This window comes from Hyla sarda, chromosome 10, assembly GCF_029499605.1.
Source record: "Hyla sarda isolate aHylSar1 chromosome 10, aHylSar1.hap1, whole genome shotgun sequence".
NCBI classification, from domain to species: Eukaryota; Metazoa; Chordata; class Amphibia; order Anura; family Hylidae; genus Hyla; species Hyla sarda.
Genome location: NC_079198.1, coordinates 68,663,712 through 68,687,257, shown reverse-complemented (window position 1 = coordinate 68,687,257; position 23,546 = coordinate 68,663,712). Strand labels below are relative to the sequence as shown.

Sequence of the window (23,546 nt, the reverse complement as noted above, 5' to 3'; positions counted from 1 at the left end):
CAAGTATCAGATATTCATCCTTGATCGTCCTTTACCACATATGACCAATTCATTCATCAAAACTATATAAATTGATCTTTGGAAATTGGCTTATTGCTACATGGTGCAATAGTTATTAGGCCTATACAGAAACACTAAGCCTGCAAAATCTAACAATGTGAAATGTGATGCAATATATCTTCCTTTCTGAGGAGAGGCAGCCTGTCCGTTATCAGGATTAGTGACATTAAGTTCAGGACAATCCCTGGCCCTGTGACTACTCCTTCCTCTTAAATTGCGCAAGCACAACATAATGTTTCTGCAATGCCACTCCAGGTCAGACCACAGTCTGAAGCTTATTTCAATCTAATCTATCTAATCTTAGCTATTTATTGAAAATGTGTGCTTTTTTGATAACTAAATGACATACACACAAAAGCCAACAGTGGGGGAAAATAACTTTATTTACACATAAAATGATAAACTGATAAACAATGATGGATTAGGTAGACCATAGGCCCTGGACTGTTGTCTAAATGAAAGAGTGTGTGAGTGTGAGTGTATTATACGTATGCATTAAGTGAACGGTTAAACCACACACAAAAGTCCAGCTCCCCATCCTGCACTCCAGTTCAAATCTGCGGTGACCACTGCACTGACCGTATTCCAACAGCATAAAAGGTGACCAACATAGCTTGAGTTGTTTATAGTAAATCCAAAGTGATAGGAAGACCTGTAGACACTAAACGTCTGACATGTTTTGAGCGTTTTAGACCCATATGTCCAATGCCGTACACTTAAATAATCAAGTGAGGGGGAGGGACATAATACCAGTTAAGAAAACCTCATAAACATGATATTAGTCAAGATAAAAATAACTGAAACATTTAGACTAGGGCTGCAAGGATTAATTGATAACATTTTATAACGGGATTCATTGTCGATGAATCTTGTTATCGAATAATCAGCCAATTCATTGTCCGGCCACTAGCGGTCATGAGGCTGCAGCAGGTCAGGCGCTACTATGCCGCACTGCCACAGCGTGCTATATATAAAGTGTAAAGTAATAAAAAAAAAAAAAAATTTGTTTTCTTAATAAACCCCTTTGTAAATTTGGTAAATAAACCCCTCTTCCAATAAAAATAAGTCCCCCCACCCCTTTTCTTATTGTATACAAAAAAGTGAACAAAAATTACATATTTCTTATTGCCACATGGGTAACAGTTGGAATTATTAAAATTTAAATGTTTGAAGAACTATTAAAATAAAATGTTAATGATTCACTAACATTTTAATTTGAATAGTTCAGTCAGTTACCCATGGGGCAATATCAAATTTGTCATTTTGCTATTGAATTTTTTTTTATATATATATACACATTTACGGCGGTTGCTGTACAGGATCATTTATAATTAATCAAAATTGATTACAAAGTCACATATATGCACACAAAGTGAATCAAATAAACACAACAGATCACGGCGGGGAACTGAACGGTATGTGACGGGGAATCTCAGCCTGATGATGAGATACCACAGATCTGCAGACAGTAATCACACATTGGGCTGAAATACACCAGTTCAGCAATAAGTAATAAATATATCAGGCTGAGATACCTCATATATGCAGATAGTATCACACATGAAGCCATGTTTAACCACTTAAGGACCAAGAGCGTACAGGTACGCCTTTGCTCCTGGTACTCAAGGACCAAGGGCGTACCTGTACCCCCGTGGGAATTTCGGTCCCCGCCGTGTGCCGGGCGGGGACAAGACCGGGGTGCCTGCTGATATCGATCAGCAGGCACCGCGTGCAAATGCCCATGTCGGCGATCGCCGCAAATCGCAAGTGAATTTACACTTACGATTTGCGGCTATTCCAGTTCATACGGGTCTATGGTGACCCGGAAAATAAGGGGGATTGCGGTTGTCCAAGACACCTACGATCCCCCTAAAGGGATAGGAGTGAGGTGGCAGGGGTGCCACCCCTCCTATCCCTGCTATTGGTCGTATAGACACGACGACCAATAGCAGATCAAGGGCGGGGGGGGAGGGTTAACTTGCGGTTTCCCCATTCTGCCCACCCACAATAGGCGGGGCAAAACGGCGAAACCGGAGGGGACCGGCGACGAAGTCCACTTACCCTGTGGGTGACAATCTGTGTTGGAGATCGGCAGGCGGCTAGCTCCCTGGATCCTACGGAAGCCGGTGAGTTGCCTAGCAACATTAGGAGGGCTACAGTTTGAGACCACTATACAGTGGTCTCAACTGTAGCCCTCCAGATGTTGCAAAACTACTACTCCTAGCATGCCCAGACAGCGATTTGCTGTGTGGGCATGCTGGGATTTGTAGTTTTGCAACATCTGGAGGGCCACAGTTTGGAGATCACTGTGCAGTGGTCTCAAACTGTAGCCCTTCAGATGTTGCAAAACTGCAAATCCCAGCATGCCCACACAGCAAACAACTGTCTCGGCATGCTGGGACTTGTAGTTCCGTACCTCTAGCTGTTGCATAACTACATCTCCTAGCATGCACTTCGACGATCAGTTCATGCTGGGAGTTGTAGTTTTGCAACAGCTGGAGGCACACTTGTTGGAAAATAGGTAACAGAACCTAACTGAAGGTTTTCCAACCAGTGTGCCGCCAGCTGTTGCTAAAGTACAACTCCCAGCAAGCACGGTCTGTCAGTACATGCTGGGAGTTGTAGTTTTGAAACAGCTGGAGGTTTGCCCCTCCCCCCCCCCCACCCCATGTGAATGTACAGGGTACATTCACACAGGCAGGGTTACAGTAAGTTTCCTGCTTCAAGTATGAGCTGCTGCAAATTTTTCGCCGCAGCGCAAGCTCGTAGCGGTAAACTTACTGTAAACCGCCGCCAGAGAGAATGTACCCTAAAAACACTACACTACAATAACACATAATAAAGGGTAAAACTCTACATCTACACCCCCTAAACACTGTCCCTCCAATAAAAATGAAAAAACTTATTGTACGGCAGTGTTTCCAAAACGGAGCCTCCAGCTGTTGCAAAACAACAACTCCTAGCATTTCCGGACAGCCACTGACTGTCCAGGCATGCTGGGAGTTTAGCAGCCGCTGGAGGCACCCTGTTTGGGAATCACTGGCGTAGAATACCCTTATGTCCACCCCTATGCAATCCTTAATTTAGTCCTCAAATGCGCATGGTGCTCTCTCACTTCAGAGCCCTGTCGTATTTCAAGGAAACCATTTAGGGCCCCATATGGGGTATTTCCGTATTCAGTAGAAATTACACTATATATTTTGGGGGGCTTTTTCTCCTTTTACCCCTTATGAAAAGGAAAACTTGGGGTCTAGACCAGCCTGTTAGTGTAAAAAAAAAAAAAAAAAAAAAAAAAAAAAATTACACTAACATGCTGATGTTGCCCTTTACTTTTTATTTTCACAAGAGGTAAAAGGAAAAAAAGACCCCCAGAATTTGTAACGCAATTTTTCCTGAGTACAGAAATACCCCATATGTGGACGTAAAATGCTCTGCGGACGCACAAGGCGGCTCAGGAGTGAGAGCGCACTATGTACATTTAAGGCCTAAATTCGTGATTTGCACAGGGGTGGGTGATTTTACAGCGGTTCTGCCATAAATGCAAAAAAATACGCACATGTGACCCCATTTTGGAAACTACACCCCTAATGGAATGCAAAAAGGGTTATAGTGAGCCTTAACACCCCACAGGTGTTTGAAGCATTTTCATTAAAGTTTGATGGGGAAAAAAAAAAAAAAAAAATCACTAAAATGCTGGTGTTACCCTAAATTTTTCATTTTCACAAGGGAAAATAGGAAAAAATAGAAAATAGGAAAAAAAGGGTTGTAAATACTCACTGCACCCCTTATTACATTCCGTGATGGGTGTAGTTTCCAAAATGGGGTCACGTGTGTGGGGGTTCCACTGTTCCGGCACCACGGGGCCTTTGTAAATGCACTTGGCCCCTGACTTCCATTCCAAACAAATTCCCTTTCCAAAAGCTCAATGGCGCTCCTCCTCTTCTAAGCATTATAGTGCACCAGCAGAGCACTTGACGTCCACACATGGGGTATTTCTATACTCAGAAGAAATGGGGTTACAAATTTTGGGAGTAATTTTCTCCTATTACCCCTTGTAAAAATGTAAAATTTGGGGAAAAAACTGCATTTTTGTGAAAAATTTTTTTTTTCATTTACACATCCAACTTTAACAAAAAGTCGTGAAATACCCGTGAGGTGTTAAGGATTACTGTACCTCTTGTTACGTTCCTTGAGGGGTGTAGTTTCCAAAATAGTATGCCATGTTTTTTTTTTTTTTTTTGCTGTTCTGGCACCATAGGGGCTTCCTAAATGTGACATGCCCCCCAAAAACCATTTCAGCAAAATTCCAAAAGCCAAATGTGAATCCTCTTCTGAATATTGTAGTTCGCTCGCAGAGCATTTTACGTCCTAACATGGGGTATTTATATACTCAGAAGAGATGGGGTTACACATTTTGGGGGGTATTTTCTCCCATTACCTTTTATAAAAATGGTCAATTTGGGTAAAAAATGCACTTTAGTGAAATTTTTTTCTTTCTTCATTTACACATCTGACTTTAAACGAAAAGTCATCAAAACACCTGCTAAGGCTCACTGGACCCCTTGGTACGTGCCTTGAGGGGTGTAGTTTCCAAAATGGTATGCCATGCGGGGGGAGGGGGGGTTCTGCTCTTCTGGCACCATAGGGGCTTCCTAAATGTGACATGCCCCCCAAAAATAATTTCAGAAAAACTCACTCTCCAAAATCCCATTGTCGCTCCTTCCCTTCTGAGCCCTCTACTGCGCCCGCCGAACACTTGACATACACATGAGGTATTTCCTTACTCGAGATAAATTGGGTTACACATTTTGAGAGGCTTTTTCTCCTTTTACCTCTTGTAAAAATTAAAAAACTGGGTCTACAAGAACATGAGAGTGTAAAAAATGAAGATTTTGAATTTTCTCCTTTATTTTGCTGTTATTCCTGTGAAACACCTAAAGGGTTCACACACTTACTGAATGTCATTTTGAATACTTTGAGGGATGCAGTTTTTATAAGGCTAGGTTCAGACCACAGAATCTCCGGGCGGAAATTTTCTGCCCGGAGATTCCGAGTGTGGCCAGCGCTGACTGAATCAGTCAGCGCTAGGACCGTGCGGACACTGCAGTCTCCAATAGACTGCAATATGTTCCGCACGGATTTCCGCCTGAAGAAAGAGCAACCCCTTTCTTCAGGCGGAAATTTCTATGCGGATTTTCCGTTCACAAATTCCGCTTCACAAATTCCGAAGTGTGAATTTGTGAGCGGAAAACCATTCACTACACTATACATTTTAGCAAGCGGAATTTCCACCTGCAATTTCAAAGCAGAATTGCAGGCGGAAATTCCGTAGTCTGAACCTAGCCTAATGGGTTCATTTGTGGGGTATTTCTAATAGGAAGGCCCTTCAAATCCACTTCAAAACTGAACTGGTCCATGAAAAATTCCGATTTTAAAAATTTTGTGAACAATTGGAAAATTGCTGCTGAACTTTGAAGCCCTCTGATGTCTTCCAAAAGTAAAAACATGTCAACTTTATGAGGCAAACATTAAGTAGACATATTGAGGGACATTTATCAATCTTTGCTTATGTATTCCTTTTTTTTAGTAATTTTTTCCTTACTTTTTTTTGCTTATGTCTGACTTATTTATCAACTGGTTTCTGCCTGTTGATAATTTTCTTTCACGTAAGCAATTTTTCCTTTTTTACTTTGGTAGTAGCTTTTTCTGCTCCATGTTTGAGCTGGAGTAAATTTAGTCAATTTTTAACGCTGTTGCGACTTTTTTTTGCGCAGTTGCGACTGTCGCAGTTAATAAATACCTGACTACCCGTAGTCCATTTTAAAATTATTACTACATAGTAAATTTTTGGAAAACTTGCTTTTCTCGCTTTCCAGTCAAAATGTCGCACGAAAAATCGTGTAGTCGCAGTTGCGACAATTATAGTAAAGAAAACCTGACTAAACCAGTTGATAAATGTCCATAATTGTACTTGTGAATCAAAATATAATTTATTTGGAATGTCTATTTTCCTTATAAGCAGAGAGTTTCAAAGTTAGAAAAATACAAAATCTTAAATTTTTTCATCAAACTTTGGAATTTTTCACCAAGAAATGATGCAAGTATCGACAACATTTTACCACTAACAAAGTAGAATATGTCATAAAAAAACTGTCTCGGAATAAGAATGAAAGGTAAAAGCATCCCAGAGTTGTTAATGCTTAAAGTGAAAGTGGTCAGATGTGCAAAAAACGCTCTGGTCCTACAGCGAAAATTGTCCTGGTCCTTAAGGGGAAGTTGATTAAAAAGATATGTTGTGCCAAATAGTGCTTATACTATAGATAGAAGTAGTAGATAGCAAGTATATGCAAATGTACAGTATATTTTTTTTTTTCATTTTTTTGGTGCTAGAATACAGAAAAACAAAAGATTGGCTAAAACTAGAAACTGCAAGTGAAGTGGTTTGCTGCTGCACCTCCATGATATCAATTCTCAGAGCAAGCAGCTCTGTCTGAACTTTTGCCTGCACATTTACAATTTTTTCAGGTGTCAAAAACTTTGGTTTTCTAAATCTTGGGTCTAGCACAGTGGAAATAATGACAGTAACATGGACTTTTTCTGGAAGGATATCACTGACTCATCTGCTGTAAAAACAAGAGAGCGCACTCCATAGCGTAAAACCACCCGGGTGAACGTGGCAAAAAGATTGCTTTTAGTAAGCCTCTTACCCAAGGTGGTTGTGTGAACTCACACACAACAATGGTCCACGTGGGTGAGTAATATGGTCCGGTCTGTAGCCTCCCAACCAAGTAGACAGCAAATGGGGATCGACTTCCAGAGGATGGCGGGTCTCCACGGCGCTGACCAAGGACGGACACATCAGGTTACTAAAAAGGGATTTTATTGTGATAATGCAACGCGTTTCACTGCGCTTTCGCGGCTTCATCAGGTATAGTAATCATGGTGGGGGGGGGGGAGCTTTTATACAGAGTACAATTAACCTTTTCAAAATCTTTGTTATATTTTTACCAAAAGTTATAAAAACAAATAAAATGCATTTATAATTTTCTAATCAAATATATATATATATATCATACTTCACATGGCTTACGAGTGACATGCATGTTTGTATAATCAGAGTTCATACTTGCATATATTGTTTTTAGTTTTTTCATTTTTGGTTTACTAGCAGATGAATTTGCCCTGACCCACAGGGGATAGGGAATTTTAATTGTGCATAATTATATATATATATCAATCGCACCAAACCTAGAACATATATGTCGCTGCAAGCATGCATGTCGATCGCAAAACATGCGAGCAGCATGCATGCCTGCAAAAATTCAGCATATTATAGTTTACATTGTTATTTTTGTTTTCATTGTACTTTCTATATTTATGATAATTCATATTCACGGCCTATAAAACGGACATGCATACCAACACGCAATAAATAGTAGTAGATTTACATCTTAGATCTTTATACCTAGACTATAAAATATTCTGTCATAGTATTTATAAAATAAAAATGCCAAAATTCCATTATAAAAAAATGAAAAATATATAAAGAAATCAAAATACATACAAAATATATATCTATATAAAGAAAAATATGAAAAGCATATGAAAAAACGCTGTGTGTGAATTAAGCACCAGGGTTGAATTTTAGCATACGTTCTCAATCGTCTCATTAAGTCCTTGCCGGGTTAACGTGGATAGTTTGTGAATCCAGAAGGATTCCCGATTGATTAACCGTTGGAACCAATCAGGATGATCCTCTGGAATCTGTTCAAGTATAATGCTTACCGTATATCACCTTTATGTTTAAGAGAAAAATGTCGTGAGACACTGTGTAGCAGAAATAGTTTTTTTATGTTGAACCTATGTTTGCACATACAGGATTGCACCGTCTGTGTGGTGCGACCCACATATTGCAAGTTGCAATTACATATCAGCAGATATATAGCAAATTGTGAACCCCAATGGACTAAACTTTTAATAGTAAATTCTTTCTTTGTTTGAAATGAAGAAAAAGTTTCAACCCTGGTGCTTTGCACCATACTACAGCAAAAACACCTGCTTTTGTTACACGGAACACATCCCTTCTCCACTGTCTCACCACGCTAGGAGCTTCTGGTATTGTTTTAATATAGGATCCGCCCGAATAATCGGCCAAGGTTTAAGAATTTTTCTGATGTTTTTTATTTTATTTTTTTTACTTTATTGTAAGCTGGAATTTTGGCATTTTTATTTTATACATACTATGACAGAATATTTTATAGTCTAGGTATAAAGATCTAACATGTAAATCTACTATTTATTGCGTGTTGGTATGCATGTCCGTTTTATCGTCTGAATATGAATCATACATATAGAAAGTACAATGAAAACAAAAACAACAATATAAAACTATAATATGCAGAATTTTTGCAGGCATGCATGCTGCTCGCATCTTTTGCGATCGACATGCATGCTTGCGGCGACATGTTATAGGTCTGGTGCGATTGAGATATATAGGATTATGCACAATTCAAATTCCCTATCCCCTGTGGGTCAGGGCAAATTTGTCTGCTAGTAAACCAAAAATGAAAAAACGTAAAATTATATATAATGCATGCCACTCATAAGCCATATGAAGCATTATATATGTTTTAAACTTATACATGCATTTTATTTGTTTTTATAACTTTTGGTAAAAACATAACAGGTTTTGAAAGGGTTAATTGTACTCTGTAGAAAAGCTCCCCCACCCTGATTACTATGCGTGATGAAGCCGCACAAGTGCGGTGAAACGCGTTGCATTATCCCAATAATATCCCTTTTTACACACCTAACGTGTCCGTCCTTGGTCAGCGCTGTGGAGACCCGCCATCCTCTGGAAGTCAATCCCCATTTTCCATCTGCTGTAAAGCTGGTTGGTTGCAGTGGATTTGAAGCACCTCATGGCCAAATATTCAAAACCTGTACACCTATAACAAATGAGAAAGACTAACGAAGCGGTTGAATTGTGCCCAAAACCGCGTATGAGGGCACGCCTATTGAGGGCAAAGAAATCAAGAAGTAGAATTAACAACATTATTCCTAACCATGATGACCAAAGCCACACACTAGTCACATCTAACTCCCTTAACTGAACTAGAGAAACAAAGAGTGTTATGCCTGCAGGCTAGCAACTACAAGAGGCAGTTCTTGATGCTGCAAAGTCAAGGCAGTCATGCCTACTACAAACTGTCCGACACTGGAAACGGGACCTGACTACGTACTAGCTGGCTCGTGCATGTTGACATACTTACTGTGCCATTGTAGAAGAGGAAACCATCAAAGCTTGTCAGGCATGACGCATCTTGCACTCCCTGCTAAATAAGTGGCAAAATGTCATTGTTAGTTAGTGACGCTCAACCTAACTATGTGACGAACCCTCGGTAGATTTAGACAGACATTAAAACGCGCTCGTGCCTGTAGATGTGACAGGTCTTTGCATAGACGTTTTGCCTGTGACTAGACAAACCTAATTCGAACCTCGTACCTGTAGGTGTGACAGGTCTTGAGTAACCCTTGTGTCTGCGGATGTGACGGATGTTTGCGTGACGCTGACATGCGAGAACGAGACCGGTTGATTCGAGAAAATGACCACTTGAGCGATATGAAATTTATAAACTTCTATGACTTGTGTAAGGGTGACATTGACTATGCTGTAAATCCCCTGCAGACTTGGCAGGAGATGGTGTGGAATCCCTAAGTATCACGGAGTCATTGCACTGAAGACGTGTCAGTAACGACCACCAAGTAGTGCATCCCCCTGCTGACGTGGCAGGCATGATGGGTCTACAACTACCTATGTGTAATGATGTAGTTGCTCTGAAGACGTGTCTTTTACAACTATGCAGTGCATCCCCCTGCAGGCATGACGGGTATACAACCACCTATGTGTCATGATGTAGTTGCTCTGAAGATGTGTCAGTAACAACTATGCAGTGCACCCCCTGCAGGCGTGGCAGGCATGACGGGTATACAACTACCTATGTGTCAAGATGTAGTTGCTTCTAAGACATATCAGTAACGAGAATGCAATGCACCCCCCCAGCGGACGTGGCAGGCATAACGGTTATACAACCACCTATGTGTCATGATGTAGTTGCTCTGAAGATGTGTCAGTAACGACTATGCAGAGCACCCCCTGCGGGCGTGGCAGGCATGACTGAAACACAAACCACCTATGAATCGTGAGGTTGTTGCACTGAAGACGTGTCAGTAACAAGTACTTAGCAGAGCCCTTATCCTGTAGACGTGACAGGTATGACGGGTACAACCACCTATGAGTCATGCCATTGTTATTTGAAGACATGTCATTAAGCATAAGAAAATGTCAGTGCCAATGACTTTGTGCATGCCCTTGGACAATTTGAGAGGTAACTAGTGAGTGTATGATGAGATACGGACGCTTCAACTGTGACTATGTGCAGTTACTATGGTAACGTATGTGAATCATGTCAGCTACGGGAACCAGGTGCTGGTACCTCAGCTGAAGTGCAGCAAATAAGCGTAGTTAACTGTGTGCATGGTATGTTACCTATGGTAGTGAGCGCTTGTGACAATACTATGTGGATGAAGATTATACGAAGCTGTCTCGTATATGCTGACTCGTAGCAGTGTACCTGAGTAATGGAATGTAACACCATGCCACTGACACTACTTATACCGTGCTTAAGGACAAGTCTTATAACCACTACGGTCATGCATAACACCAACTAACTAAGTAAAGATACACATGCGTGCTATGAGCCTATACAACAGTATGAAGCTGTGAGCTTATATTTAGTGTACTCCGTGTGAAGCTATGCGTGTATGAACAGTATGAGCTATGAGCATGTGTATGACAACAGTATGAAGCTAAACACAACAACTATGAACGTACGTCCCATGTTGCTACACTAGCGTATGGAAGGCACATGTGAGTGCAATATGACAATGACGAGTCCATAAGCGGTGCTAGTGGTTTGAGCGTTCAACCTGTGAGTGTACTTGCTGTATGTGACGCAACGAGCGTATGTACCATACAATACTGACCGTGCCTGCAGTATGTGACACTATGAGCGTATGTACTGTTATACAGTGATGTGACCGTACCCACTGCACACAGCACTGTGAGCGAGTGTACTGCATGCCATGCTGTAACTGTACCTACTGCATATGACCCCAAGAGTGCATGTACTGTAACCAACACTGGCCATACCTGCTGCATAGACACTATCAACGTGCGTACTGTGTATAACAATAACTATCTACTGCGTATGATACTATGAGCGCATGTGTTGCATACTATACTGTAACTGTACCTACTGCATATGCCACTGTGAGCATATGTGCTGCACACTGTGGTGTAACTGTACCCACTGCACATAACACCACGAGCGTATGTGCTGTACGCAGCACTGAACTGTACCCCTTGCATGAACACTATAAGCGTATGTACTGTATGCAATGCTGTAACTCACCTACTGTATGCAACACTACGAGCGTATGTACTATATACGACACTGACTGTACCCACTGCATATAATGCTATGAGCGTATGTACTGTACACAACACTAACAACACTGTGATTGTACCCACTACATAACAGTAAGAACGTATATACTGTGTACAACACTGACTGTTACCCACAGCATGCCACTACCCCCTGTATATGACACCATGGAAGCACACACCGCGCTCACACCGACCGCACGTGCCGCATGCCTCACTAAGAGCGCATGAAGCACGCGTGCAGAGCAACGCCGTGAACGCCCCCATGCGGTGTGATATGCCGTGATCGTATATGCGTTGTAACCTACGTGCAGTCTGGAACTGCTATGTCGTAAGAGCAGTAACGCTATGAGTGTGAGTGCCGTGCTCATGTTACAGATATGAGCGTAGGAAGAGACTACGCAGTATGCGGCATGAATGCTGAAATTGACTGTACGGTATGGGTGCTTTAAATGACTGCCCGGTATGACAGCTATGAGTGACTGCACGGATTCACGGCTCTGGGTGACTGTACGTTATGAAAGCTACGAGTAACTGCACTGTATGGACGTTGTGTAACTGCACCGTATGAATGCAATGAGTGACTGCACGGTATGAAGCCATGAGAAACTGTAAGGTGTGAATGCTTATGAGTGACTGCACGGCATGAGCGCTATGAGTGACTGCACGGCATGAGCGCTATGAGTGACTGCACGGCATGAACGCCATGAGTGACTGCACGGCATGAACGCCATGAGTGACTGCACGGCATAAACGCCATGAGTGACTGCACGGCATGAGCGCCATGAGTGACTGCACGGCATGAACGCCATGAGTGACTGCACGGCATGAACGCTATGAGTGACTGCACGGCATGAACGCTATGAGTGACTGCACGGCATGAGCGCTATGAGTGACTGCACGGCATGAACGCTATGAGTGACTGCACGGCATGAACGCTATGAGTGACTGCACAGCATGAACGCTATGAGTGACTGCTCGGCATGAACGCTATGAGTGACTGCACAGTCTGAATGCAATAAGAGACTGCACGATATGAATGCTATAAACCGCACGGTATGAATGTTGCAAATTACCGTGATGGTATGAATGTTGCGAGTGCTATGGGACAAATGCTGAGGCACGGACTTTGTAATTCATGCATGCACATGTGATAATATTCTGCAATAAGACAACCAAAGTGAGCTTCACCTGTATGGTGACACCGAGCACGCAGGCCCAGAGCCACGTGACGTACCCGTGAGAACCCCGCAGCATACCGGGTCAGGGATTGACCAGAATCAACCCGAGGCCGGGTCCCCAGGGGCTCCACCCCCTCGTGCCCCATGGGAGGCGAGCAGAGGGGTGTCAGCCGGAACCACCGCGGCCAGCCCGTGTAGCCGACACCGTAGGTAGCTCCGGCTGACCGGGACAGCTGACGGGGTAGGCCCCGCCCCCTGCACCACGCAGCCGCAGGAGCCGGGGGATCCCAAGGCTGCAGCAGGGCCTACAGCCCCACTGCTATTGCTGTTTTATTCACATGAGAGAATTGCAGAGCAGAAAGAGCTACAGTTTTACAGAGCAGAACCGCAGATAGTGCAAAGTACTAGTAAGTGCTGCCAGATTTCCGCACATCAGTAACGAAACTCTGGCATAGACAATAGTAAACAGTGTTTGCCCGCCCTGTTCACAAGGAAACTCCGCCCTCCGCATGCCACGTGGCCTGGCAGCGTCCCCCCGGCAACCGGGAGGGACGCCAGGCACGCAGCCCAGCCACGGGGAGCGGGAGGAGGAGATCCCCACAAAGTACCAGGTAGGGGGATCGGCCTGATCTAACGGAGGCCGGAACTACTGAGGCTCCAACCCCCTCTGCCCCCACTCATCCCGGTAGTGATACTGCGGCTGGGGGGAAGGGGTGCGGGATGGGGCACCAGTGAGCTGTCCAGACAAGCTTGGAGGCACCCGGAGCGGGGGAAACCTGGGGCGGGGAAGCCGTGACCCCTGCGAGCCAGTGCAGTGCCGGATGGGAGGAAAGGCCGGTGTGCTGTGAGAATGAATTAGAGGCCGGAGACCCGGGCTTACCGTACTGGAACCACTCCACCCCCTGCACACACTCCCTCCGAAATGACTCGTACGCCCCGCCTGCATGGTGGAGGGGCGTTTTATAGTCGTGCCTCCGTCATGGCTCCACCTAGAGGTTCGGGGGGCGTTGGAATTCACGCCCCTTAGCACAAATTCAGCCTTAATAGGCTTCCCACATATATATATATATATATATATATATATATATAAAAAAACTGCAATATTTGCAACTTTATATTTCTATGCAGGGCTCTTAGGCTAATGTCATACACACTGCTTTTTAACCAAAGGGAAATTCTCACCTTCTTTAACCCTAATTTCATCTTTCATCCTATTAGGAAGAGCAGCTGTTCTTGATGTTACAGCAAACACCTGTCTTGTACATGGCCTGGGACAGTGATTACATTACAAACATGCCAGGGCATTGATGTGAAGTCTTTAACCCCTTAAGAACTCAGCCCATTTTGGCCTTAAGGACTCAGACAATAAAATTTTTACGTTTTCGTTTTTTCCTCCTCGCCTTCTAAAAATCATAACTTTTATATTTTCATCGCCAGACTAGTATGAGGGCTTGTTTTTTGCATGACCAGATGTCCTTTGTAATGACATCACTCACTTTATCATAAAATGTATGGCGCAACCAAAAAACACTATTTTTGTGGGGAAATTAAAAAGAAAAACGCAATTTTGCTAATTTTGGAAGGTTTCGTTTTCACGCCGTACAATTTACGGTAAAAATGACGTGTGTTCTTTATTCTGAGAGTCAATACAATTAAAATGATACCCATTATTACATACTTTTATATTAGTGTGGTGCATAAAAAAAAATCACAAACTTTTTACCAAATTAGTACGTTTATAATCCCTTTATTTTGATGACCTATAACTTCATTTTTCCGTATAAGCGGCGGTAGGAGGGCTAATTTTTTGCTCCATGATCTGTACTTTTTTATGATACCCCATTTGCATATAAAAAACTTAATACATTTTTTATAATTGTCTTTTAATAAAATGTATTAAAAAAGTAGCAAGTTTGGACACTTACGTACGATACCAAATATGTCTATTAAAATTTTTTACGCTTTTTGGGGGTAAAATAGGAAAAAAACTGACGTTTTACTTTTTTATTGGGGGAGGGGATTTTTCACTTTTTTTACTTTTAATTTTAAATTTTTTTTTACACTTGAATAGTCCCCATAGGGACTGCCACAGATTCCGGGAGCTGTATTGATCACGGCATCTGAGGGGTTAATGGCGGACACCCGCGAGATCGCGGGCGTCGGCCATTGCCGGCGGGTCCCTGGCTGCGATCAGCAGCCGGGATCAGCCGCGCATGACACTGGCATCGCTCCGATGCCCGCGGTTATATACAGGACGTAAATGTACGTCCTGGTGCGTTAAGTACCAATGCACCAGGACGTACATTTACGTTCTGCGTCCTTAAGGGGTTAAGATCTGAAATATTTAAATATTTAGCACTAAATCAATTAGAGGTTACATGTGAGGGAAAAGGTTTAGAACATTTAGAAAGTTTCTTCTTAATGCAAAAAAAACTAGAGCTAAATTTGGTTATGTACTTTTCATGAAAATTAACTTAATAAATTCCATTCAATGTCCATCTGTGCATCTCGCTAAAAAAATGTTTACTAATACAGTATGCAGATTATTAACCTTTATTTATACAGCACTTTACAATTCATTAGCATTCCCTGTTTCACTGACAAAGGATGTGGTATGGAGTCCCTAGACTCCACCCACTAGTTTAACTCTTTATAGTCCATTTTAAAATACAATTTGTCTCAGGCACTTTAATAGTGTCCTAGTATAAAATAGGGTGCTCTTACACAGAACCACTGGCCTTGACTAATGATCCTGATAATTCCAGGCAGGATGTGGAAACTACTTTAAAGGGGTTCTCCGGTGCTTAGACATCTTATCCCCTATCCAAAGGATAGGGGATAAGATGCCTGACCGCAGGAGTCCCGACGCTGGGGACCCTCGTGATCTTGCACGCGGCACCCCGTTTGTAATCAGTCCTCGGAGCGTGTTCGCTCCTGGTCTGATTACTGTCGATCACGGGGCTGGCGGTGTGTGATGCCACGCCTCTGCCCCCGTGTGACCTCATGCTCCACAGCTGTCACGCCCCCTTCCGTAGGCTTACATTGAGGGGCGGAGCGTGATGTCACACGGGGGCGGAGGCGTGTCACACGCCGTCGGCCCTGTGGTCGCCGGTAATCAGACCCGGAGCGAACACGCTCCGGGGACTGATTACAAACAGGGTGCCGCGTGCAAGATCACGGGGGTCCCCAGCGGCGGGACTCCCGCAGTCAGGCATCTTATTCCCTATCCTTTGGATAAGGGATAAGATGTCTAAGCACCGGAGAACCCCTTTGAACCGTGGCAATCGCCAGTGGCTTCAGCTAAGGCTCTGTTCACACGTTGGAATGTCTGCATGGAAATACAAAATTCCGGCGCTAGGACCACCAGTGTCTGCTAGTCCAGGTCCTGTCTACAGTTACCAGGATTGCAAGGGCTAGCCACGGCCTGTAGCACTGCATGCAAGAGCACCATATTATAGTTTGTGAATTATGCATTGACCTCTGGATAGATTTCGCTTTATTACCCAAACTTTTATTTAACAACAAACACACAAAACATACACAAACACAAGATAAATATACACTGTAAGCAAGTATATGTATAATTTATTTTTCTTTCCAGCAAAGAAAAAATAAAGGACACATATTTAAAATATTTTCAAAGTTGCAAAAGAAAATATATAAATTATCTGATATATTTGAAATCATTTTTTTAAACATTTTGTTTTTCATTAAAAAAATGAACAATTCCGTCCTGTTGCTAAGTAACATAATGACTTCACAGAAATGCCGGGAAAGGCATCAGTTAGCAAGGTAGGTACAGAACATACTTTATACCTATTTCCCCCCCCTTGTACCATAACTGTGTTTCTAAAGGAGGACAGTCAACATGCACCAACCACATAGGGCTAGTGAAAGGCACATTCAAATTAAAATGCTGATTGTTGTATGACAAATACACAACTGAAGAAAAATCTGAAGTATTAAAGTCTGCAACAGCACCCTTGCCTAATCCCTTATTGGCATTAGGTCAATGATATGAGACAGAAAAGGTAAGTTGCTTTGCATTCTGGGTCACACAAGTAGTTTTACATTTGTTGGGGTTTGCTTAAAAAGGGGTTCTCCGGGTTTAAGAAATGCTTGTCAATTAATATTCTCTATTTTTCCTATACTAATGCATTTATTTTCATTCTGTTATACAGGTTTTCTATCTAAACTGATATGAAAGACAAGGGGGTAAAGCTTTAGATACATGTTATAGAAAATTATTCAAACAAAGTCCATAGCCTTTACTAAATGGTAAAAAATAAAATACATTTTTAAAAAATGTAAGCACTTTTCTTAAGCAGCTTGCATGTGTTCCAATAAACTGCAACCTGCTCAGTGCTGTTCAAGTTGATGTAATAGAATTAGAATTGCATTTAAGAGAAGGCAGGACATGAGCCAGTCAGTCTGCAGAGTTTGCTGTCAATTGGCATTTTTAGTGTAAAGTTGATCAATGTACTAAAATACATGAAAGCTTTGGAGGAAAAAATGATTATAAATAAAGTTTTAATAAAAGAATCAATTGCATTGTTTTTAAATCAAAAACTAGATAAAATGCATCAATAACCTTCAAACAATCTATATAGATATAATCTGAATTACCGTACTTATTTATGGGGCTGAAATACAATCGGGGGGAAAAAAAAAGGCATGTTTATGATTGGTGCCACTCTTGCCCATGTGTTGGCATCCCCCCATTTGGTGGGGGGTGGGGTATCGGGGATAATAAGTCCGACATTTTTAACAATTGAGGACAACTGAAACAGACATTCCTTTATCACGGATAACACCTTTATGTCTTTTACCACTTGCATTTTGTCCAAGCTAAGGTGGGAAATGGCACAGTGTGGCTGGAACCAAGATGCTTCTCCCCTTCTCAGCTGTCAGCACAGTGTCAATGTTACCTTTGGCTGAATAGTTGAGTCATAGACAATTTCTATGCGGAATTATGGCAACACATTCCCAGAAACCAGTCTGTTTTGGATTACTTTGGATAAGTCTGCCACTGGACTAAAAGCAGAGAGGGCAAGAAGGTGCGAAGGAATTTTAAAGTATTGTTTTAATAGTATTTATCATATTTTAGCAAAAATACATTTGAGGCAAGTTCTAACAATCTATTGTCCACACAGGAGAAATATGGGATATTAGGAAATAGGTGGTCATTTTAAGGAAATTAACTGAACATATATATAAAGCAATAGAGGAAAGCAAAAAAAAAACCCCAATAAGAATACTTGTGATCGTACAGTCACAGTGGTCCACAAATTCATAATAGCTTATACTGTACAGAACAAGAATTAAAGACATTTCCTGACTACTGGTTCATTGTAAGTGTTAAATTATCAAGCGGATGGCAGGCAAAACCTCCGCCAGTGTTACGAATAATTAGTTCTGGTCCATGTGTTCAGTAGAGAGATTACTACAAAATGACTGTCCTTTCTCTACTGAAGTCAATGGCAGGCAATCACCACTTAATGCAGTAGTCAGAAAACCGCCGTAAAATTACTGAGGTCACACTGTGAAGTTAAACTAATCTAGTCTAACTTATGTAAATTGCCCACTGGGGCCTTAAACATTAAAGATTCTTGAATTTCGGAACCAAATGTTTTTACCCTAACCAGTCACATTTTATATCTTGCAAATTGACTAGTCATATAGGACTGCCTCATCCACAGCTCCATTTATAGAAGGGACTACTGGCTACAGAACAGATGTACAGGCTGGTATACAGTACTGGGAAAGACTTCAGTCCACATATGATGGATCTAGACAAGTGCATGAAAATATATGTTCTTACTAATCAAGGCAAATAAGTGCTTGAAGTTTTATCATCTGCAAGTCAACAAAGTTAGTTAAGTGCCTCCATAGAAGTATACACAGTGTTAAACTTCACTGTGAGAAAGGAAACAGAACACCTAAACCCAACTAAAAATGGACATGCAAATTATTGCTTTATAATCAGAGCACAAAAATTATAGATCAGATACAACCTTCATGAATGCCAGAAACACTTCAACTGCCCACTAGCCATGAGAGGCAAGATCTTTTTGGTTTATTTTAACAGTACTATTTAGACTAAATTAATGTTTAGACTATTTTAGTTTTCCAGAACTTAAAATGATGACCCAGCCTGGATGGATATGCCATTAATGACTGATCAGCAGAATAGCAACAACAAGCACCTCTGCCGATCAGCTGTTCAGCACGGCTACGGTGCAGGCATCTACACAATGAACAGGGCCAAAAGCAGATGGCTCCATCTATTGTGCAGCAGTGGTGCTGGGTTACTTTAGGTCAGCTCCAACTGAATGTGTATATGCCGAAGCCACCCTGCTGATCAGACATTGATGGCCTACCCTGAGCACAGGCCATTAATGTAAAAGTCCCGGTAACACCTTTCCTTTTCTTAACTGGGTCATCAGAATTTGACTAAATTGTTTAAAGGACCTATCTGCGCACTTTTCATGTCCGTCTCAGTAAATACATGTATTTCCTATGAAATACCAATTCTGGGTCATCTTTTCTCTGCATTGTGCTGTTTCTTCTACAAATTTAGGACTAAACTGACAGCTAAATCTTTTTAAATCAACTGGTTATAAAGATTTGTAAATTACTACTATTAAAAACCCCAAAAAAATAAAACACTATCAGCTGCTGAATGCATGAGAGGAAGTTGTGTAGTTCTTTCCAGTCTGACCACGGTGCTATCTGCTGCCACCTCTGTCTGTGTCAGGAACTGTCTAGAGAAGAAATAAACTTTTGTTTTCCAGCTTTGGACATTTCCCGACATGCACAGAGGTGTCAACAGGGAGCACTATGTAAGATTAGAAAGGACTAGATGACATCCTCCAGGACATACACCAGCTGAATGTACTGGAATGTCTATTTAACAGATTGTTGATAGTTGTGCAGTTTTGCAGGTAAAAAGACAGTTACCTGCAAAACCGTGCGGCCATTAACAACCTAGTCATCAGCCATGCCCATTGTAAGTGGACAAGACATCAGACACATGTAGCTCTAACTTGACAGAAGTACAGTTAATCCCAGTTGTTAATCTATTAATTTCAAGGAGAAAAAGCACCATTACAATGGAGGGTTCCAAGAAAAGATTTTTTTCAGAATGGTTTTCTCATATGGAATACAAGTATTAACTTGTCAGAAGAGGAGACTTGTAAAGTGTGTCTCTGGTTTAGAGGTACACAGTGAAAGAAATGTAATATGGCCATGCTAGTTAATTACATGAGCAATATGACCAAAGAAAACAGACAGACTTCCTGACCCCAAATAAGTTGCAGTCAGGCGTTCACAGCAGTGCAGCCTGAGGTATATAACCACTGAATATTATCAATGGTGGCTACAGCTGGCAGACAAGCTCAAAGAGAAGCTCATTTTCTATGACAAAACAACATTCAAATACCTTAAATCCTGCAAAACTTAATACTAGGGCAATGCATTTGAAATAACCCAAGTCTACTGGCTTGGTTGCTAAACTTGAGTATTTTCAAACATGTCTAGTTGAATACCCTTCTAGAAAAAAAACACCTGTCACGTAAAAGGTGTTTTTAAACAGAATCTACGACTAGTAAGAGCTAAGGGCAGTCAAACTAGTGCTAGATAGGGGGTCACTAGTTATATTTTAAAGGTCAACTAAAATTTTGCTTTCCAACAAAATCAATGTGGTTTTTTAAATACATTGAATATATTTGCTGGCAATGTATTTGCAGCACTTGTGAACTACAGGTTGGTTGGAGCCTTCTGGCAGAACACAGATCACCATTTCTTCAAGCAATATCTAAGGTACAAAAAGCTCTGAAGCAGACAGCCATACCTGGGCAAATATCTGCGAACGAGAGACAGCTGCAAGGAATTCGATGAACGCTACATACCTTTTCAGGATGCACAATATACACATACACTGAGTAATGTCATTCCTAGTACATTTTAATGGATTTCATGTTCATGGGATGACAATAAGGCACTGCTAATATTATTACTGAGAGTCTAACAATTAGGGGATTTCTTTTTTTTTTGTCTTTGTTTTCTTTTGGTAACCACATTACAAAAAGCTATTATAGCAAAGAATATCAGAGAATGTGATGCCCGTGGATGAGAATATAAATGGGCTGGACAATTTATATAAAAAGAAAAAAAAATTACATTTTAATCAGAGGCATTCGAGAACAGATGGAATTACACAACTATGCCTGAAAGAGGCAATAATCCAGCCGAGGCATCCAGTACAATGGCCAGTTATTGCTGTGTGCACATCTGCATAGAGAGTTTTTGATTTCTTTTGTGATGGATCAAGGGTGGACAGAAGAAAATCATTTTAATTTGGTTTTGACTTATTGTGCTTAAGTCTGAGGCGTCGCCTGCCATCCAAAAAGAGTAAAATAAAATGTATATATAATTTAAATTTCAGTAATTCCTGTTTTTCTTTTTATTTACCGTTGCCACTTTCATATATAAATATATATATATAAAAGCATGTGTGAAATAGATGTGTGTACATATAATACTTTACGTTCATATATATATATGCACATACATACACAAACACACATATATGCTATTAACTTTCAGTGCAAAAAAATAGTATTGTTTGTCTCTTGCTTTCACAATCTTCTTGTATACAATGGATTACAACGGATTCTGGATTTGTGTCTCCTTCCTCGTATGGAGACAGAACCTTGGTCTTTGTCCTGGTTTAAAATCCATATGTATACGTAATGTAGATCTTTGGATGTACAGTCATCTATTTCTAATGCCAGATTGGGGGGGTGCAATGTTTACCTAGAAGAAAAGAAGAAAACATCTTAACAAGTGAGTTCCCTTTAATTCTATCTTAAATTGTAAAGTAAAACCATTCTGAGGCTGTGTTCAAACAAAGCAGAAAAAACATGATTTAGCAAATTGGGGCAAAACCACAGCATTCTAAGCTAAAACATGTGAACTGCTCATTTATATCAATCCTAAAAATATATAGTGATCGTAGTGGATGAGATCTAAAGGACTGGGGAATAAAGGGTGTGAAGTAATTGGAATGAAAGAAGATGCAGGGAGTTGAATAGATAAATAGATACAATGTAATAGATGCAAATATAGATAGTTACTATGTGTGGTGCTTAATAAATGGCTGGTGATCAAGTATGAAAAAAAAGAGGTAGATGTATTGTGTAGCTGCAAATGAATTGTGTGTATGTCTACTATGTTGCAAATTGTATCAAGTGTTTCTGAAATAACTACTGCAATAGATGTATAAGATGTACTAAATGTCCAGGGTACAACACATTTATTAATCAAATAAAAACAATTGTTTAGTCCATTTAAACCGTTATGTAGAAATGTGGAGTAAGAGTGCAGGGCCCGTGCACTCCTCCCCACCTGTTATAATTAAAAGGTAAAGATCATTAAAAAAAAAATATATATATATAAAAAGATATAAAATGAAACACACAGTATATGTGATAAAATGAAAACACACTCAGTTCAAAAGTTCAGTGGTGGTTAGAGGCAAATCCACTTATGTGTACTTGCAACCTCTGGAGACCCCAGTTTGGGGCCCACTGTTGCGAAAACACAGAGGTACGGCTCAGCCGTTTTTAAGTAAAGTACAGTGGAGAGGTGTGTCAGACAGTGTGTGGGTGATCAGATACGTATCGGACTATCATAGTCCTTCCTCAGTGAACTGAGGAAGGACTACGATAGTCTGAAACGCATCTGTTCACCCACACACTGTCTGACACACCTCTCCAGAGATCACCACCAGATACCCCACATTCACAATCCCAAGTCACTATCACCTACAGTTCTCACAAAGCGCTCCACGGCTATCGCCAAGGAACACGGAGCATTAACAGCATTACCACAAGGAACGAGACCCCTACAGAGAGAGAGACCGACAATATCCAGCGCATGGACTAGGCGACCGGCCTATCGGCAGACAGACCACAATGCCAGGACATCGGGACCCCATCTCACAGAGCCTCGCTCCACCTACCCACAGGACGGGTAAGTGGTACATAGTACCGGAGACTTTATCTTTACGGCCGCCAATTCATTTGAACTGTAGTTCCTACAGCGCTCCATACTATTACAAAGCCTGTATGCAGGAACCATCATTAGAGACGTTGTCATCTATAGCTTTGAACCTACGGATTAGTGACTTGGTATATATCCCCACCACTGTACTTTACTTAAAAACGGCTGAGCCGTACCTCTGTTTTTTTCGCAACGGTGGGCCCCAAACTGGGGGTCTCCAGAGGTTGCAAGTACACATAAGAGGATTTGCCTCTAACCACCACTGAACTTTTGAACTGAGAGTGTGTTGTCATTTTATCACATATACTGTGTGTTTCATTTTATCTCTTTTTATATTTTTCTTTTTTGAATGATCTTTACCTTTTAATTATAACAGGTGGGGAGGAGTGCACGGGCCCTGCACTCTTACTCCACATTTCTACATAACTGTTTAAATTGACTAAACAATTGTTTTTATTTGATTAATAAATGTGTTGTACCCTGGACATTTAGTACATCGATTTAATTTATACATCTATTGCAGTAGTTATTTCAGAAACACTTGATACATTTTGCAACATAGTAGACATACACACAACAGTTACCCTTCATTTGCATCTACACAATACATCTACCTCTCTATTTCTCCATACTTGGTCACCAGTCATTTATTAAGCACCACACATAGTAAATTATCTATATTCGCATCTATTTTATTGTATCTATCTATTCAACTCCCTGCATCTTTCATTCCA

The 23,546-nt window shown here is 41.2% G+C and overlaps 2 protein-coding genes across 3 annotated transcripts in view; both read right to left on the bottom strand.

Moving 5' to 3' along the window:
- TMEM86B (transmembrane protein 86B) overlaps positions 1-2,181 on the bottom strand; it is a gene marked incomplete at its 5' end in the record, with an annotated part of 37,941 nt that extends 35,760 nt beyond the window's left edge. Inside the window, one exon of the mRNA XM_056541711.1 lies at positions 2,122-2,181. Within this exon, the coding sequence (XP_056397686.1) occupies positions 2,122-2,181 (60 nt within the window). The remainder of the gene's footprint in view (positions 1-2,121) is intronic.
- Positions 2,182-16,315: 14,134 nt separating this feature from the next.
- Positions 16,316-23,546, bottom strand: part of PPP6R1 (protein phosphatase 6 regulatory subunit 1) — a 119,451-nt gene continuing 112,220 nt past the window's right edge. For both annotated transcript variants that reach the window (XM_056543901.1, XM_056543903.1), the window contains one exon: positions 16,316-21,564. In XM_056543901.1, coding sequence (XP_056399876.1) covers positions 21,561-21,564 — 4 coding nt within the window. In that variant the 3' untranslated portion in view covers positions 16,316-21,560. The remainder of the gene's footprint in view (positions 21,565-23,546) is intronic.